The following is a 20304-nucleotide window of genomic DNA, read 5'->3' on the forward strand; positions in this document are numbered from 1 at the left end:
TCCTGAGGTGTTGGTGTTCCTGAGCCCTGGGTGTTGGTGTTCCTGAGCCCCTGGCTGTTGTTGTTCCCACACAGCAGTGCTGAGCTCTCAGAGGGCAGAGCTGGCAGTGGCAGAACCAGAGTGTGGGGTTTGGGGAACATCCGTGAGCTCTGCCTGGAGCCCCCCGGTGCAGAGTGTGGGGCAGGAGCTGTGGGGCCAATGGATTTGACAGCACAGATCCCAAGGTTTGCACAGCACTGGGAAATAACTCTGCCACCACAGGGCATGGCTGGAGTGGGGCCCTGGCTCTGGGCAGGAGTGGGCAGTGGGAACCAGGGGAGGAGAAGAGGCCAGAGGAAATCTGTTGCAGCCATTTGTTGCCTAAAATGTTAATGAAAGATACCTTCTGGACATTTGTGATCAAGAACAACAACTGGCAGCTTTGGGTAAACCTTTGCTGTAGAGAAATATTGTTGCACATTTTTTGCAAGGAAGTTCTTACAGGTTTCCAAAGTGTTTAATTCACACTCCTGTAACACCAGCAGTACCTACCACTCCTCATGATGCTGACCCCGCAGTTTCCCTTTTCAAATCGAACTCCTTCATACTTGTGTCCTGTGAGGAAAGAAACCAGGGCTCAGTGGCAGTTCCCTTCTGCCCCCTCTGGACACCCCTTTGGGGACACTGTGCGACGTGGCCTCAGTAGGAATGGAACCAAGATCCTGCAAATATTCAGGGGACAACACCAAGGCCATGGGTCTGCACAGGCGGCACAAACCACCCTGCACCCCAGACCCTGCAGCCCTCCAGCAAGCAATGGGAACAGGGCCAAAACCCAACTGGTAAAGAACTTGTGCTCTTTTTATCATTGAAAGTCATGTCAGAACAGCAGCACAGCAGGGATCCTGCCAGGTGTGTGTTTACAGCAGGGATCCTGCCAGGTGTGTGTTTGAAAGCTCAGGGATTTGGTGACTATTTTAAATAAAGGACACTATGCAAAAGGAAGGTGAGCAGCGCATCCCCTGGGAGCCAGGTAAATGCAGTCCAGTGCTGCAGGTGACAGTCAGAACTGAAATATGACTCTACAGTGCCACTTGATCACTGAAAGAAAAAAGGGGCAATGGTGTGCACATGAGACTTCCCACTCAAAACACCTGTAGAGCTTCCAAGTGAAGTCCCTTGCAGGAGACCTGCCAGTCAAACTGAGTGACACATGGGGGATAGTCATCGATCTGTCACGGACTGATGGGAGCAGAGGTGACAGCAGAGGTGCCAGCAGTGCCCCAGAGGTAAAGGAGCTGCTGTTTCACTTCCAAAGGAGCCCAGGGAAGTGACTACTGCCTAAGCTCTGCCGAGTTTCACGGTCCATCCCTTCTCTAACAAAGCAAAGACATACCCATGATTTACTGCAGAGGGTGGGAATGTGTCATAGGTTTGAAAACAGATGTTGGAATTTTCTTTTTCTTCCCTAGGGTCGCGTTCCCGTCCCCGTTTTCCCCCCCTTTCTTCCAGGCTGGGGGATTAAGGGGGGTGTGGGCGGAGTGCGGAGGATCGGGGAGAGGGGAGGAGGAGAGGGGGAGGGCTGGCGGGGAAGGGCGGGGGCTGCAGGAGGGCTGCGAGTCTTTGCTTCGGGGGCTTTCGGTTTGGCCCGGGAGCGGACAGAGCAGGAGCCCGTTTTCTGGCTGCCTCTTTCTCTTTTCCTGAGAGGAAATTTTTTTTCCCCACGGGACACCTGGGGGAGAACAACAGAGAGAGAGAGAGAGACCGACCCATCTCAGAGCGAGGTATTCTGCTTTCAAGACTGCCTGTGGGGAAAAGGACTTGTTTTTTTTTTCACTGCTGGCTGCGAGAGCTTTGAGAGCTTTGAACTGCCGGGACAGTCCTGCCCCCCCTCCCTGGGTTGCCGTGGGTTTCCCCTCCCCCCCACCTGGGGGATTTGGGATTTTGTTGTTTCTTCTCAAAGTTTTTGATTACAGCATTTGTTGTTTATTCAGATTTTGTTAATAAAAAGCTGGGGTTTTTTCCACACTTCCACTTGAAGTCTCTTTTAATTTCTAAATTGTAATCTTGCTAAACTAAGACAGAATGTCTCCCTGCAGAGCTGCCAATGGAATTCTCAGGGGAACAGGACTCACCTGGTGCATGTCTTACAGGTGTGCTGTGGGTCACACCACACACTCAGTTCCCACTGACTTGTGATGCTCTCAGCAGCTGCCTTATGTACACAACTTATGGATCTTTACAGCTCATGGGAGCAAACCACAGTTACTGCCATGGTTTCCTCTAGTGCCAACACAGCCACTTTTCATTTCCTGCTCATCATCACTCCAAGCTGGCCCCAGCTGCAGGGACAGATTTAGGCTGACAAGGCAAAACTGCTTATGCCAAGTACTTTTTCTTTAATGGGCACGTGAAATGTCCTCAGTTTTAATTCAAGGTTGTGGTGTGGGCAAGTAAACTCATCTTGCACCTACATTGGCACGTTGTCATGACAGTTTTGAAAGACCAATTTAAAACTTATTGAAATGCCAATCATGTGACTGTATGTTCTGCTCAATTGTGCTGTTACACCTTCTAGCTGTTTAAATAACAGAAGGGACTGTGCTCTGCCTGCATGGTGAACTGTTTCAGGCTCCCCAGGGAGGTGGTCAGGGCACTGAGCCCGTCAGAGTTCAAGCAGCATCTGGATGTCACAGGGTTCAGTTTTTAGCAGTGCTGTGGGGAGCGGGGAGTTGGATTCCATGATCCTGTGAGTCCCCTCCACCTAGAGATATTACATGATTCCTGTAACAGTTCTGTATTTTTTTATATTAGTTAAACTTCTTGTCGTGCCCAGGAGAGGAGTCCTCTCCCATGTACCTGTTGGAGTGGTCACAGTACATTCTGTGTAGGGCAGTTGATTCAGTCCCTCTTCAACCACCAGTCTGATCTGTGGAACCAAAGAGACGGGTCAGCTCGAAGGGATTTGTTATCTATGGACATAAGATACTCCATGTTAGCAGTTTTTAAAAGCACTAGATGAACACCTAACAGCCCAAAGGGTCTAGAAGGGTCTTTTTAATAGTAGTTAGGGACTGAATTTAGAGACCTTTCTGGGGTGATGCCTACATTTTGCCCACAGATCAAATGAAGGCATTGCAAAATCAATTTGGGGGAAAGGGAGATTCATCAGCAATCATAAAACTGAATTTATTTATATCTGGCAGGCCTAGACATCACAGACAAAGTTTTCTCAACAGAGGAATGAGGCACTTATGTAACTGCATTTGCTGACAGGAAATACTAGTGAGGGAAAGGGAAAATTTCCCCCCTCAGTTCCCCTCCAGTCAAGCTCTGAGGTCTATTTTCACATCTGTATTTCCAGGACTAACCTGCAGTGGGGCTGCCAGAACAGCCATTTTTACATTGCTGCAGCAATGTAAACACACCACTGAGTGCCCAAAGACAAGTCAGCAGATCTAGAAATCTCTTTATCACCTTCTCCTGGCACCTGCCAGCTGTGGGTGCTGTGGGATGCTCTGCCAACCACCCCCACTGTTGGATGGTTTAGGTGGAGGTGCAGCTCATGAGCCACACACCCCTCCAGTGGCCACAACCCCCCCAGTCCTCTCCTGGGGCTGCCCTGCAGCTGCACCCCAGGCAAAGTTCCCAAAATATCTTCATCATGATTGCCCCTGAAACATGCTCTGGGTATTAAAAATATTAAATTTCTCTCTGTTCATGAGCCAAAGATTTGTAGGCCAGAACTGCTCCAGGAGAGCCTAGTTATTCCAAAGTCCCTGTAGGATGGCAGAAGTGAGGGGACTGTTCCTGGGATGGAGCAGCTGTACTGCTCCCCTCAGGCACTTCCCATCCCAGAAACAGGGCACGGCAGGCTGGAAGGTTTTTTCTGGTTTTCCATTCTGCCCCAGTTCCTGGTACACAGGCAGCCTCTGCTAGAAATGAGAGATGGTCCCTTAAGTTTATAATCCCTCTTTGGAGATTTTTTTAGTCATTTTAGTCCAACTTTTTTTCCTAGAGCTGGGTTTGTGGCAGCCTTACTCAGAGGTGGTGGGCAGTTTCTAGGACATCTGTACCCAATTTTATTTTATTTTTTAAAGTCAATTCACACCCAAAAATCCCCAACTTTTGAGCTAGGTTTGGAAAAAACACTTTTTTTCATACTCCTGTTTTGCTGACAGGGTTAAAATCATTCTACATCATCTGCCAAAAGTTTAGAGTAAAGCAGTGAAGGTCTTATAGTCAAATAATCTCCTTGATCTTCCTACACATATCAGTGTTTTACACAGGGGCTGGAAGGATTCTTCTGTAAACTTGTCAGTGTTGATAAAACACTTCTTTTTGCACTGTGCTTTCTGCCACCTCCATACTCAGGGATTAATTTCCATTTCTTTTCTCTCTAGCCCCAAGAACCAGCAGCCCTGTTCCTCTCCCAGAGAGGTGGTTGCCATTGCTTGGAAGCTAAAACAGGTATTATTATGGCCTCACGTGAAACAGGAAAGCAAAGTTTAGGTCCCAAGGTAAAAGAATATGACCAGAAATTAAAACCATTAATTAAAGTTATCAATAAGAAAAATAAAGTCTATTTTTAATTGGGAAACAAAAACAAAGCTAAAAGGGATGTTAATTTCTGGTAGGCCTGCTTAAACTGTCAAGGCTTCCAGAGTTATGCTGAAGGTTTAGATTAAGAATTTAATGCTGATATACGGAATTATATGTCAACGTGCTCATTTATTAGAGTTTTACATTTAGGATTTACCCCAGGGCCTTTGCAGTAAACAAAGGGAAATACTGTTTGCTTTGAACCTTCATTAGTACAAGATCTGCTAGAGCTGTCAGCAAAAACAAGAGTTAATGGAGGGTCCAAGGAGCTTTAGCCAACTACCACATAAACATTTCAAGGATATGAAAATGTTAGTGAAATCTATCTTTTCTCAGCCAATTAAGCATGTGAATGAAGTCTCACCACAAATACCAGGGAAGAAATCAGGTTTGACCAGTTCCTCAGATTCAAGGAACAGAGAAATCTGGATATAGGCAACGCTAACAAGCAGGTGACAGTGCTCTCATTTAAAGGGGACCTAAACTTAACTAAATAAGGAATCAGTCAGGGTGCAGTGGGAGGTGGTGCTGCTCCAACCACATCAAACTGGGAAAACAGGAGCTCTTTCAGAGCCACCCCAACAGGTATCTGTGATCTCAGCAGTTGCTTGTTACAACTCTCCTGCCTGCCTGCAACTTGGAAAAAGATGAAGCATTTAAAGGCCAAGAAACTGGAATGTACATAAATTCTGGAGTGACCATTATGATGTTCCCCCATCTGTGGGCACACAGCAGGCTAACTTTTTTATGGGACAGCCATGCATCACCTCATTTCCAAAATCATAGTGATTCCTAGGGGATCTAACCCATTCTGTGTTACTTTACTTGGAAGCTGAAAGGAGGCAGGGCAGCAGGCTGTCAGCCATGCTCTCTATCTGTACAGCTCCTTGCAGCTCAGTATTTCAAAGCCCTTTGGAACTATACTCCCCTGAAAGAGGCAGGCAGGCAGAAAGGGACCTGCTCAGTGTTATACAGGGAGTGATGGTAGGGCTCAGAAACTAATTCATTCCTCAACCTCAGGCCTCCAGTCACACCCCAAAATCTGCTTTCTGCTGCAGAGCACTGGTGTACCTGTGACCTGAGGTGACACCAATTCAGTACCTGCACAATGTGTGGGTGCTGGGATCAGTGTGAGCCTCCTGCACCGGGAGGAGCTGTCTGCCAGTCCCTCCACCCATCCTGACTTCTACCTATCCCACCACAAGTCATAATGACTGGTTGTTTCCCATGCCAGAGGCTTGCTTCCTTCACAAACACCCGATGGATTGTCCTCATCCTCATAACTTTAATCCCACATCTTTCAGCTTCAGGATCCCAGCCCTGGCAGTGGCTTTCAGACACGCCCTGATAAACCACCACGTGGTAACTGCTTTTGCTCACAAGTATCTTTGAATGTTTCCTTTGTATCATCCTCTTACACTAGGAACAAACTGCCAGAAATCCATCAGCTTTAGAATCCTTCCTTAAGACCTCTCCTTATGGTGATCTTATGGGACACTGCCACTAACAGCTGCCAAGCTAATACCACTGCATTCTCATTTTCTCTCTGCAGCAAGGTGCATTTTGTTCCCCTAGAATCCCACACACGTTTCTTCTCTTCATGTTTTGAGTTTTGCCATTAAGCTCTGTTTGCTCATTGGGTGGAAAACACAGCAAGTCATAACTATACGTGTACTTTGCTAAGTTTAGTAGAAACCGTGTCCCACATGAAGTTGTGACTGTTCTTTGCCACACCTAGGAATAACACACAGAAAGTGAGACTCCTACATATTGTTCCGTGTAAAAGTCTTCCTAAAAAAAAATGGAAAACAGACCAGCAGGTTCTTCAGCAAGGAGCTGCAGAACCAGCTGCAGGTGTTTCTGTGAAGAGCAGCTCCCCAGCTCTGCTGCCCAGCCATGAAAGATGCTGGTACAAGGGCCTGAACTCACTGCCTGGAAGCTGCAGTTTCTAGCAATGATGAGGGGAAAAAATAAAAAAAATCATTGAGCTCTTCAGGACATCCATGTAGAGTGAGAAGGTACCTGGGAGAGGTCCTTCACACTAATCCCTCACAATAAGCTACTGGAATGCAGGAAACTTTCTCAAGAAGGGGAATGCAGGGGCGGCGAAAGTGGAAAGCCACAAAGATAAAAAGCACTTCAGTCACAATCCTGGGTTGTGGTCATACCTAAGCCCTGAGCAAGCCTGGATAAGGCCTGGATTAAGACATGGCTTGTCACAGGGAACCAGCCTGCTGTGGCAAATGGCACTGGGAATTGAATGGTCTTTGGACTCTCTGTTAATGAGAGTGGATTTGCAAAAAGCAAACACCCTCTTCCATCCAAGGAAGTATAGGTGTGGTAGCAAGTGCTGTGGTTTTCTTTAAGCATGTAATTTCAATGAGAAAAAGGCTGCATTCTCAACAGTCTTTGTTCTTACTAAAAACTTCCAGCTGCTTTGTCCCTGATAGTAACTACCATATGGCTAAAAACAAACTCTCTATGTGGATGCACCCCAAGCTACTAATCTAAGACACAACAAGTGCCAGGAGGTACTTCTGTGTGCAAGCCATTGTTAACATGTAGGCTGTAAGAAATTGTACTGCTCTGTTCACAAGATCAAAAGTGCTGTTTCAAAGTAAAACTCAATTATCTCTAGCCTCTGTGCATCTGTTTATAAACAGTCTCTTATTACTACTGCTCCCTGTCCTCATGTAGCTGTGTCTGATAATAACATGGTTTCTGGAATCCATTGAGATGAAACAGAGAACAGAAGTCCCTACACAGAAAGTTGCTGTCAAGTAGCAATTTCCTTTGGTTAGGAAAGTTGCTCTCACACCACCATTATTCTGTCCTGAAAGACCTTTTTAATGGAAGAGTTACCAAGTGCAATGCCATGAAGAAGACATTCTTCACCTACCAGACGATCAGCAGAAAATACGAAGTCTCCTCTACTGGATTTCCTGAAAAAAGTAATAATTTATTTTTTAAATTGGGGAATAACTTTACAAACATTGATTAAATATAATATTAATTCAAGGGCAATATATCCTAAGGCAGTTCAGAGAAAAATCTCCCACTGTATACAAAATTTATCCCAGAGATTCTGCATCATAGGTTTCCTGTTTGGTGGCAGGCACTGGGATGCAGTGAGTAAAACCCAGGGTTTGGCTCTTACTGCTGCTCTGTCCCAGTAGCAATTAAAGCATGAACACATAGGGATGATGTTCTGTAGGTATTCCATTGTACTGCCATTCCAGCTCAGTTCCAAAACACCTCCCAGGCTCAGATGTGCACCAATCTGGTGCATTCTCTGCAGCCCTGAGCAAGAAGAACTTCAGTTTAGAAATCATGGACAATGACAGTGCAGATCCCCAGCCCTGAGACTGACAACACACTGGATAAGCAGGGGACATGTCCTATCTTATCTGGAACTCATTCAGAATGTGAACAGATCAGTGAACCTGAGATTAAAGTGAGCAGGGATTAACAAGCATTCCCATTAAAACACCTCTCTGCCTCTGATTAGCCTGGGTACAACCCTTTACTCATATGACTGTTTGGCTTTTGGCCCCTTCAGCAGGCAGAATGAAAGGTTAAAAGCCTGAAATTTAGAAGCAGATTTTAACACCTTGCTTCCCATGACAAGGCCAACTCTCACTCCATGAGAGTAGGACATGTTTCCAATCAAGAGCTCAGGCTTGCAGGACACTCACCTTCAAAACACTGAGACACAGCAGTCACATGGCAGACAGGTCCTTTGAAATGAACTGTTGTATTAATCACAGTAGGAAAACCCCTCTCTCACTGTCAAACTGTGATACTCTGCAGGTCTCCTTAACACCATAAAGAGAGTTCTGCATTTAATCCCCAAGGTTCTGTGACATCTCACATTAGCATGAGCGAAAGGCAAGAGGTTTGTCTGCTCATTGCCTGGGAATTGGTCACAGAGCCACACTGAAAAAATGAGGTTTAAAAAGAGTGTCAGCCTAATCTATTTTCTTTGCTTGTACTAATAACACACTACTAAAAACACTGTTTGCTTTTATTTTTTTCCTTCTTTCCGGTAAAAACAGAATATTCCTAACTTTCTGCCACTTTGACACTAACCAGGTAATACTCAAAAAGACCCCCAAAACTGCAGAAAACAACCCCAAACCCCTGCAATAATAAGAACTACTTTTATTAAGATTTTTGATAGGATTCATATTTCCATCTATGGTGTGTAAGTATTTTTTAAAAAAGGAATGTAGCAAAGTGGCACATCTAGGTTCTCCCAGACTATGGCATTTCAGAAAATCTACCCAAATCTCAAAAATGGGTGGCAAGGCAAGTCTACAATAAAGTGATATATATTTAGGGTGGATACTCTGAGTTATTAATACAGATTATTACAGGCTTTAAACCAACTACTCTGTCCTTGCAATGACACAGATGGTTTTATGCCCAGTTCACTGAACATCCTTATCATGCCTGGTTTTTGAGAGGGGGAGGACAACAGAAAACCACATTGCATAAAAATGAGAATAGTTATACTGAAAATGAAAGACCTTGTGTACACGGGCAGCTGCAAAGCTGGGACCACATTTCAAGACCCACATCCTACGAGCAGAAAAAAAAGCCTGTTCCCCTGAAATACCAGACAGAAGTATAGAAAGTAACGATCCATGGCAGACTAGAAACTGTTTCAGCTTCTTGATGGAGTAACAAGACAGCATCTAAAAAGATGAGGCATTAAAACCCAACTTGATGCAGGCAGCTAACAACGGGAGCTTTGTGGTAACAATATAAAGTCATTTCAGTTTGTTTCTGAAGGCCTGGGAGCAAGGCAGATGTACAGTTGCAGTCACCTGCCTGACTTGAGAGAAGAAATGGGGTTTGGCTTTGCAAGGTAACTACAGGGTTTCTTCCTGCTTTGGCACTCGGTCCTTAGTTACAAGCACGGACAGGGCTGCAGGCTTGGGGGCTTCTCTAACTCCAGTTTCTCACTGTGATGGTAAAGCTGGAAAAAAACCCCTTCTCTACACAGAATTTGTAAAAGGCCTTTTTAAGAAAACCGAAGGCACTGGACACACTGTTGGCATTCAGGGAGATGATGTAGCTGAGAAACAGGCCCATGTTCTACCTGCAGTACTTCAGTACTTAACATCCTTCAGTATTTAATTTTTTCAGTGCCTGGGCTGGGGGTGGGACGTGAAAGGGATCCCACCCTCCCTGTTGCAGCAGTCAGCTTTACTCATCCCAGGTGAATTATACACTCCTGAATCATTCTGCTCTGTGCAGCAGCCAGGACTGTGTGTCCCACTGCTTTGCCATCTGCATTTCTATGGTATCACTGTTCCCCAGGGAGTGAGAAGCCTTAGCAGAGAACAACAGAATGATCTCACCTAACAGACACAAGAACCTTTAAATATCTGGATTTAAATCATGTCTATTGTTAAATTAGGAGTTAAAATGACACTACCAACCTGAACTAATGAGTTTGCTTCGACATAAACACATTGCTGAACAACTCATTTCAGCTTCCAGATCCCTGGTTCTCATCTGTAAGGCCAGAAATCACTTTGAGGTAATTCCCTCCTTGGGAAGAGGCTGTAACTGTTTGTTCCAGAACGTTCAATACTTAAATGCATCAGTTCACACCTCATTAGAGCACTCCAGATTCATATCCAGCACACAGTGTAAAAGGCATCTGCCTCCTGTTAGGCATTCACTGGATGGAAAAGTGACAAGCCTGAGGAAAAATGAGCAAACCCAGGCAAGTTGAGGTGATCTACCCATCTCTCCAACTCCAGCACACAGACCAAGTTCTTGTTCATTTTAAGGAAGCAAAAGAAATACATGGTTATTTTAGTCTACCAGGCTAAATCATGGACCCAGGTGTCTCTGAACCCCACAGGACATGATGACCAGCCAAATGAAGGTGGGTTTTTCTTTAGCTGGCAATTCACAACCAGGGTACTTCTCAGGAAGAATTTCTTTCAGTACTTGGTTTAAATGCTACAGTGGCTACAGAGTCTTCTTAAGGCAGATTGCACCTGCCCAGGGAAAGGTTAATAAACAGTGCCCAAAAAAGCCTCTCCCCTTCACAGCTAGGCATGTTCCACCATCTTTCTGAATGACAGGGACTAAAATAAGCCAGTCTGAGGTCTCTTATTTAATGAGATGCAGCTGAATTTCTGGAACAGAACACAAAAATAATGGTTCCCTATTGTCCTTACCTACAAAGTCTATACCTGCCTTTCTGAGCAGGCTGCTGTCCAGTTTTCCTCACTGGCTGGGAAGGGAGCTTGGAAGTGACAGTTACATCCCCACTGCCAGGGCAGAATAAAGTACAGTCTGTGATTGCTGTAGCTGCTCTGAGTAATTCATTATTTACAAGCCTTATTCTAGACTTCCTCTTACCAAAGTCTTGTGCAATGAAGCTGATGTAACTTTAAGAAAATGTCTTCCAAGTTTCTGGATAAGCTCACTATAACCAGAAACCTATTAAATGGACTTGCAACAGTTCAAAATCTGCTTACAACAAAATAATAATAACTAAGTACAGTAACTACATTGTTAGTATTTGCCTATATGCTATTTCCTTTTCACTAACCTCAAAACCTTTTACAGGCCATCACCAGGCCTAGCCTGGATTTCCTCTCTTTCTCTGCTTAGCCCACTTACAGCTTCCCTCTCTGCTTTGCAGGGAAGCTGCCAGGCCACCGTTCTCACCTGCAGAGATCTTCTGTGTGGTCTTGCCACAAGTGCTGTCCTTACACAAAGACTACCTGTGGGTGCTCCTGCCTGCCAGGAGATTATGCTTTTCCACAATACTTTGAAAATTAAGGGGAAAAAAAAGCCAAAACCCAACCAACCAAAAAACAAACAAACAAAACCAGACAAAAAATCCCAAACCACAACTAGTTTAAGGTAACAAAGCTCAGATAAGCTAATAAAATTAATGGAGGTATTGTTTCTTTGAGAGAGTTTGGCATTAAAAACTGTATTACTGTTAGCTATAAAGCCTCAAGAAGCAGAAAATATCAAAACGTAGACTATGCAGATGGACAGATACAAAGCACAGGGACAAGCAGTGTCTGTGCAATGAGTTAGTTATTGCAGATGTCACAAAGCCAACGCGTTGCAGGAAGAGGTTTTATTCAGAATCTGATCACTCTATTGATAAACTTGATTTCACACCTTTTTGCTGGTGGTTCTTGCATCAGAGGTGGTAAATTATGCTTTTAATAGACGGATGGTACTTATATTTGTCTTATATTGCATACTAAATTTAATACCTTACAATACCACCTTCCAAGTGCTGAACAATCAAAGCTACAGACATACCATGTGTGCACCACCCGAGATGTGCTGTGGAACACCGTGCTCACATCTCCCTACAGCCAGAGCCCGGGAACGGCTCCATGCCCCGTCCCGCGGGTAGGATACACAATATCCGGACAGCGGGAACGAGCCCAGCTCCTGTCGGGCTCGCCGGAGTGACCACTAAGGTACAGCCTCCTTCCTCCAGGGCTTCACACTCCTTTGTACCGCACGCTCCGTGGGATGATGATGTGGCACGCGAGCTCCGAGCCGCCCACGGCGCAGAGATGAGCAAAAACCTCACATCAGGGAGGGCAAAGATCTGTGAGGGGGTTCGAGACCCGCCGAGCCGCCGCCCCAGTGCCCGGTGGCCCCGAGGCGGGGTGGGCAGGGGACCCCCGGGAGCGCTGCCCGCCCTCTGCCCTGCCCAGCCCCGCGTCACCAGACATGGCCGCGCCGCCGGCCCGGCGCTCAGCCCGGCACAGGAGCGTCCCGCCGGCCCCGGCATCGGCCCCCGGCCCCGCGATGGGCTCCCGGGATCGGCCCCCGGCCCCGGCGGGGAGAGCGAGGACGCGCCGGGACCCCACGGGCAGCGCATCCCTGCGGCGGCCGCGCCGAGCAGGGAGCCGGCACCGGGGTACGGCCGAGAGCGGCTCGGCGGGGCTGCGGCTCCCTGAGGAGGGAGGGAGGGAGGCAGGGATGGACGGAGGGGCGACCGGCGGCGATTCCCCCGCAGCCTCCCCGGCTCCTCCCCAGCCCGCGCTGCCCCGCACCCGCGGTCCCCGCCCGCCCCGCGGCGCTCACTTGTCCCTGATGATGGTCTGCAGCTCCCGCAGCTGGTCGTTCATGGGCAGCAGCTTCAGCTGCGGCCCGATGGCCGGCGCGCCGCCCTCCCCCGCGGGGACCGGCGGCGCCGCCACCACCCCGTTGCTGCTGCTGCTGCTGCTGTCCGGGCTGGGGCAGCCGCTGTCCTCGCTGGGCTCCGCGAAGCGGATCAGCCGGGAGCCGCCGCCCGCCGTGGCCGTGGTGGCGGGCGGCGGCTCCTCCTGCGGCCGCGGGCCGAGGCGCTGGTTCTGGCAGGGCATCGCCTCCATGCGCCGGGGCCGCGCCCCCGTGCGCGCCGCCGGGGCGGGGGGAGCGCGCCCGCCGCCCGCGCTCCATTGGCGGCCGCAGCCGCCGCTCAGCGCGGGGGCGGGACCGGCTCCGAACCCTCCGGCCCCGGCCCTGCCCCGGCCCTCCCCCGGCCCTCCCCGGCCCTCCCCGGCCCTGCCCCGGCCCTGCACACACCTCCCGCTCCGCTGCCCCGCGGCTTCCCCGGGGACGTGTCCCCGGAGCCCCCTGTGGGCGCAGCGCCCCCGAGTCCTGCTGCGGGGGTTTATCTCGCTTAATTTGATTCGGTTTGGGGGGCCTCTACAGATAACAGAAACTGTAATGGATGCAGAGTAAGAGACGAGGTAGGATTCGAGGAAGTCCAAAAACGTAATTGTGTTTTTTTCCTGAATACAGCTGCCCAGGTGTAGCTACACCCAGTGATGTCTGCAGGGACACCCAGGACAGCTCCGCCCACAGCGCAGCTCTCGGCACGGATACGCGTCCACATTTCCACCGTGCCAAGCTCTTGGGAAACGTGCTACACGGAATATGCTGCATGTGGATAAAAGAACCCTGAATTGTGGTATCACAGATCTGACATAGCTCTAATGCCTCAACAAACATGCAACGCCATCCCGAGACAACCCCATCACCGCTGAACAGGGAGGGAGGAGCGGGTTCCATGTGCCTGGACGCTGTGTCAGGGACAGCAGCTCTTACAAACTCACAATGAGACCCTAAAACTGAAGATGGAAAACATGCATTTAATCATTCAGTTCATGATCTCTTTAGTACAGTCCCTAATTTTTTTGTCTAATACAATTTTGAAATTCTGAAGAATGACCAACTGCATAAGAAATACATACTCCTTTCATGGAATACAAAGAGGAGTGTTTTGTGTTCTGATGGAATATTGACAATGACATTCTGCCATTCATCTAACACTGAAAAAACAGATCAGCAGACTGCTGGAGGGAGGTGATTAATTTTGAGAAAGGCATTAAAAGTGCTAAATGCTGGTACCTCAGTTTCCAGAGAACTAAGGGGGGACTATGCCCCATGCTGTAAACATATAAGAAGGGGGATAAATTCTTAATGATGATAGAAAGAAGAAATTCTGGAAGTAGGGAGGGTCCAATAGAATACAGAGAAGCTAAATATAAACACCAGCAAATAACTGTGAGTTACAGCTAACAGCAGGATACCAACCCCAGGATCTGCACCCTTATTTGCTCTCTCTCTCTAAGTGCAAAAGACAATCCTCAAGATACCATATAAAGCTGAAAAGAACAATATGCCCAGGCAGTTCAGGAAGCAACATAAGAGAAAACAACCCACCCACAATGCATGGTTTCCTGTAATATGGATGAAATACGTAGGAGGTATTCTTCCAGCCACTCTAAATGCATCAAATGTTGACAGCTAAGAATTTCTACTTAGAAGATAATTATTTTCATGATCAGTAAAAGTTCATGGGCATTTTTTAAGTACAGAGATATTACCAGAGAACTGGAGCTGGAAAGATTAACCAAGAGCCCAACTTAACTCAAGCAGAATTTATCCCTCTGTGACACCTCTGATGTCAGTGGTGTGAGCCCTGATAAACCCTAATGTGTATTGAAAAAGCACCAGAACTCTTTCGGAAAGAACAAGCCTGGACTGTCTTTCTATGAAATGTGTCTTCTTTTGAACATTGTTCGAGTTTTACAAACTAGGAAACTTGCATTAATTTTCCAAACATTCCGAGAGACACACATGCAAACATAAGAACAGGAAAAGGATATCACTTCTCTGCCAGAGGCTAATCTAAAGTTTGGAATTCCTGAAGTTTTGGACTGAAAAAGGGCCCAGGAAAGTACCTCACAGGAAAAATGCAGCCCCTCCACTTGACTGAGAGCAAAACAGCAACGAGAGTGACCAAACCCCACGAGACTCACAGGAGATGAAAAAGGAACCAGATTTCACAACTTACTGTCCAATACTTAATGAAATACTTGAAGACTGTTGCAGCAATATACAAGCAATACAACAAAGAATAGGCTAAGAACAGTAGAAAGAATTTGTAGTTAGAAAATCCAATGCAGTTATTCACCCTAGAGGACAAAAGCAAAGTTGAAATCAGGATTTGTGCAGCACATGGTTGTCACACAAAGAGCACGACCAGTTTGGGGGGTCATTAAACCTCTGGCTCACACGACAGAATTTGGCAAGAAGCAGCTCCCCTTAGTGGCCAAAATGGAACAGAACTCAAGTCTCTGCTTTTCACTCCAAGGCTTCTTGCTGGGCCAAGGACAAGCACAGCTCATGTTTCGGGCTTGGTACCGCGGGCAAATGTGTCCCAGAGGCAGCAGCTGATTCCTCCTGGCTGGGTCTTGTCTGCAAAGGCAATGGGCTCTGGGAGTTCTGGGCTCCTCTACCCAAGGGCAAACCTCAGCAGCCACATTCATGTTGGTGACATCCAACCCAGCTAAGCCCAAATTTGGTTCTAATTCTCCATGCACAGGACAACTCCACAAAGGAACCAGAGGATGCAGGAAAACATAGTGGGGGTTTGTCTCAGGTTTGGAAAATCCTCTACAATTTGGATTGCCAGGGAGGTTCAGGTGGGGAAATGTTTGTGTTGTTTCTGATTTCTGAAATCTTCCTTTTTTTAAAAAAAGGAGGAGTTTAATAAATTGAGTGGCAGCAATTCTCCAAAAGGGTAAAGCTCAATTAATCCAAGCAGCTCTCTGCACTGATGGTCTCTGAACAGGCACAAGTAGCAATATCATGTCAAAAACCATCCTCCTGTAAATACTATTACTGAAAGCACCCCCAAGTGCAGCTGAAATGATGACAGACCCCAAAATAAAATTTGTCCCTTTCAAATTAGAGTAAGTCAAAGAGTAAATTAGCAGTTGGGTTTTAAATGATATCAATATCACAGCTTTTTCACATATAGTTTATGGAACAAGCATGAATAATCTGTCTTTCAAAATATCAAACATTTCAGGCAATTTTGAAGCGTAATTATCTTATAAATTTCCCAACATAAAGAGATTAATGGTCTAAAATGAGAGAGCCATAAAAATGTGGCAGAAATATATATAAACAACCTTTCTCCTCAGAAAGCTGATTTAAAAAAAAAAAGAAATGGAAGGAGAAAAGAAAGATGGGGACTCACCCTCTCACCTCCCCCTTCCTTCCCAGGTCCTGATGTGCAATTCAGAACCAACCCTGTGCTGTGGGCAATAACACTGAGCCTGCAAACAGGGAGTCCTTCTGACTGAGGCTGAAGCAATTCCTCAAGAAGGAACAAAGCTGGAACCATGAACTGTCACAGGCTGAGTTTCTCCTCTCTGGCACACCTGGCAAGCCCTAGAGCTTTGTCAAAAAACCGTCCCAACCCCCCCAAAGCAGCTGCTCAGCGTGAACCCCCCTGGCTGCAGACACACTGCCCCAGCACTCCTGGCTGTTTGCAGCCCCTTCTCGGAGCACTGTCCCAGAGCAGCTGCAGGAACAGTGCTGCTGCTTAGTCCACACCTTCTCTTGGCCCTGATGTTCCACACACACTCAGGACAAGCTCAAGGCTGTCGCTGACCTTGCTGGACAAGACAAATTTCCAACGGGCCTGACAGAGCTCTGGGGGGACAGAAGGTGAGGAGGGTCCCTGAGTAGTCTCCAGGCCTCTCTATTCCTTGACAGGCTCTTTGCTCCACCAAACACCCAAAAAACACCCAACCCTGCCTTGCAACTCCTTCACAACGTTGAAAACCCCACTGTTCAAGTGAGACAGTTCCAGCAGGTTCACAGCCCCTGAGGCTCCCCTGGCCCCCCACACCATTCAACTGCTGCTGGCGGGCTCTGATCCCCCCACCCTGGTCCCCCCATCTCCCTCAAACATTTCAACTTCAAATTGCAAATCTCTCTCTACATTGGGCATTTCTCTTACCACACTTCCATGGCCAAACCCCTCACTACTGGTGGCTTCTGAACAGCAGGAACCAAAGTTAAGAAAAGCTCCCACTTGTGCCTGGGCCAGGGTGAGTGCTCTGCAGACAGAAGGCTCTGTGTGCTCTCACTCCCTTGGCAGGAATAACAACCTCGGCCACTTCAGGGGAGGTGACTGGATTAGCAGGGGAGAAAGGAGAAAAAAAAACAGAAAGGGAAAAAGAAAAGCAACCAGGAACAACCAAAGAGGCTCCAGCGTGGCCTGGTGTATTTGCAGTGAGCCAGAGCACAGGTTAGAACAAAACCTGGAGAAGGCAAAGGGATCAGGACATGACAAATCTAAAGCTGCTGTGGATTCACTGTAGGTTTGATCTACTCACAGGCAGTAAATCCACGGCCCAGGAGAGGCCTCTGCTGTGCACTGGGCTGATGTGCCACATCCAGTTGTTTCTTGAACACCTCCAGGGATGGTGACTCCACCACCTCCCTGAGCAGCCCCTTCCAATGCCTATAACGTAATCAAACATCTTTAAATACAGCTCATTTATGCTAGTTATTTATTTGACTGTGAAATACAATTCACATTGCACTTCCAGTGTGTGTGCAGATGCTCTGTTCTTAAATGTAAGGTCTGAAGATTAATAGTTCATATATTTCTAGAAATAAGTGTAACAGTCACTATCTCCAGATCAGCACTGTGCCTTTCAGCACATATTCTACTTGCCAAAATTAATTTGTACCTTTAAGCAATGGGTTCTATCCTCCCCCAACATTGTCCTGTTTGCCTATTTTTATTCTCATTATTTTCTTCTCATTAATTTTCCCTCTTGCTTTGGTGAAGCATTGGCCTTCTTGTGTTCATACCATTCCAATACCATTGGTCCAAAATTATCATTGAATATTGTCACTTTTCTTTATCCTTTACCCTGACTCCTGAATTCATTTTGATTTCCACAGCTCTGGGATTAGTTCTATGAGTAATCTGTATGAAATTGTACTCTGTTTTTTCACAGCTGCAAGAAATAGATACTTGTTGCTATAAGTGAAATTCATTGCAACGTTAGAATCATATTAAACACCTTTAATAAGAAACAACTTAAAAACTTTAATATACTCTAAATAAGGTGTTATTTCACCTCCATGGGATGGGTCTTATACCTCTTTTGCTGAGCTGCTTCTGTAAACTTTTCTAACTGAAAAAATAATGTGCTATCAATCAACTGACCTTGTTCTCAAGCCCTGGTTTGTTGTCTCCACAGCTCCTAGAAAAAGGCCAGATTAAGTATCTTTTAGGATTCTATTCACAAATTTCCACTGTAGTGAGTTATTTCCATTCCCAGAGCTTCTACTTCTTCGACTGAGCTGCTTCTGTCATCTTCCCAGAGTGCCAGCTCTGGACCAGACATTGATTTCTGTCTATCTCCAAGGAGATCCTCTGCTTCCACAGCTAAATCTGCAGAGAAACAGGTATTTATTTTGTGGTAAGCTACTTTAAACACTGTAAGTTTATAAAACTCCTCTGTTGGCTTTCTGTGTCTCTGTCATGAGCTCTGTTCTCCTGGTTCGGTCACTCTGGGACAGGGGTTGTCATGTTTCTGCCCACAGCAGGGATGTGGGCTCTTTTCTCTTCTGTGTCTCTCTCAGGGCTGGTGCAGTGCCCTGTACAACTATCAGTAATCTGGAATCACATAAACTGGAAACAAAAGGAGAAAGAGAAGACAAGAACTGGAGACAAGACTGAAAGGGTAGCAGGAGGAAATAAAAGCAGTAGTATGGGAGAGTTATTAAAGAAGGAAGAGTAGTTAAGACAAAATTTGCAAGGAAAATACTCATATCAAATATATTAAGTAACTTCTATGCTTGAAAAGTGTAGAAAAAATAAAATGGTATACATTAGCACAGAAAATGGAAATGCCAAAGCTGATTTTTTTGCTCAGGCCATGATAATGGACTATGAACATTATTAATTATAACATTTTCCATCCAATGCCACACAGCCATTGGATATTGTCTCTCGCTGTTGAACAACAAGGCTGTGATGATGCAGCTGTCTCAGGAAGGTGTTGGGAAGTTTGACAATATGTTTGCCAGGAGATTTGCATGTCTCTGTTAGAGGCATTGGAGCTCTGTCAGATCCTGCCATACCACAGCTCAGGGTTCTGTTATCCACATGCAGGATACTCCATGGAGCTCGTGTCCAGAGAGCTTGAGATGGTGGGAATACTGCACACATAGCACAGGGCTGAACTGAGAGCCTGTGCTGCAGGTTGGATCGATCCAGAAAACACTGTATGTGCATACAAACTCTGTGTGCATGAATGCACCTCAGCACTGCATGTGGAGAAATAGCAGAGACATTTGAAATCTCTCAAGAGATGCTGCCGTGCTGGCCAGGCTGTCTTTTCAGGCTGCCCCAGACAGTGCCACGATTATCCCCTTTTGCCTGGTCAAACTCCCATGCTGAGCAGAGCATGCTGAAGGAAGCAGATGTATGGCAGCCAGAAGCCCAGAATTCCTGTTTATCCCTCTGAACGATGCCACAAGGCGGCACTGTTCAGACCCAGCTCTGCCAAATGCAATTAGGATGAAGAATTAGATTAGTGCCAGAGAAATATCGCCTCTGTCGTTTGAAGTGGATCCTGGTCAGAAGCAAAGTTGAGTATCAAAGCATAGGCTAGAGAAATCCTGCCTCATTAAAAACTGACTTTAAGCCAATTGTCCTCTTCCTTTCTGTCTGTCTGTCTATCTTTCTCCCTTGCAAACGAGCTTACAACTCTCCCTCAAGGCAAGAGCATCAGTAGTCAAGCTCTGGTAGCTTTGAAGAAATCTTTATGTGATTAGAAATGCCACACAGAGTTCCAGCCTCCTCCCGGCTCTGCATGCCAGTCGGATGGGAGTATATGGGCCACCGTAAAGGTATTCCATGCACAGCTCCATCTCCCTAAATCGCCGTTTAATTAGGAACCATATGCTTGCTGTGTTATTGTGGTTCTTAGCCCGGGGAAGGGTGTGGAGTGCAGGATGAGGTCGGTGCAGACGGGATGCAGAGAACTGCCACCCCACGTGCCGTGTCCACCTTCCCCTCCGGCCGGCGCTCCCTCACGGCGCTGCGGGCCGGGGCTCGCCTGCGCCCCGGCCGAGGAAACTGCGCGGGGGCCCAAACTCCACGGCCAGGGACGTGTGTGCCAGCTGGGACACCTCTTCTGTCTGCAGCCACGTCGGAGGGAGCGCGGGAGCGCTGCCCGCGGTTGGGACGGAGCACCTTATGAAGCACCGGCGGAGCTAAGGACCGACATGAGCGACGCTTGCTTTGGGCTGAGGGCCCCGCGTTTCAGCAGTCCAGTTTCTCAAAGAGGGGGATTTTATTTGCGCAGTTCAGAACACAAACCCTCCTGAGGGAGAGATGGCTCGGAA

At 47.1% G+C, this 20304-nt stretch overlaps 1 protein-coding gene across 1 annotated transcript in view; it reads right to left on the reverse strand.

Moving 5' to 3' along the window:
- UPRT (uracil phosphoribosyltransferase homolog) overlaps window positions 1-12974 on the reverse strand; it is a 15338-nt gene extending 2364 nt beyond the window's left edge. Inside the window, exons 1-4 of the mRNA XM_027662404.1 lie at window positions 12673-12974; window positions 7481-7523; window positions 2839-2908; window positions 532-594 (exon numbers count right to left, since the gene is read on the reverse strand). Coding sequence (XP_027518205.1) covers window positions 532-594; window positions 2839-2908; window positions 7481-7523; window positions 12673-12962 — 466 coding nt within the window. The 5' untranslated portion in view covers window positions 12963-12974. The remainder of the gene's footprint in view (window positions 1-531; window positions 595-2838; window positions 2909-7480; window positions 7524-12672) is intronic.
- Window positions 12975-20304: the final 7330 nt, after the last annotated feature.

This window comes from Corapipo altera, unplaced genomic scaffold, assembly GCF_003945725.1.
Source record: "Corapipo altera isolate COAL_440 unplaced genomic scaffold, ASM394572v1 326, whole genome shotgun sequence".
Lineage (NCBI taxonomy): Eukaryota > Metazoa > Chordata > Aves > Passeriformes > Pipridae > Corapipo > Corapipo altera.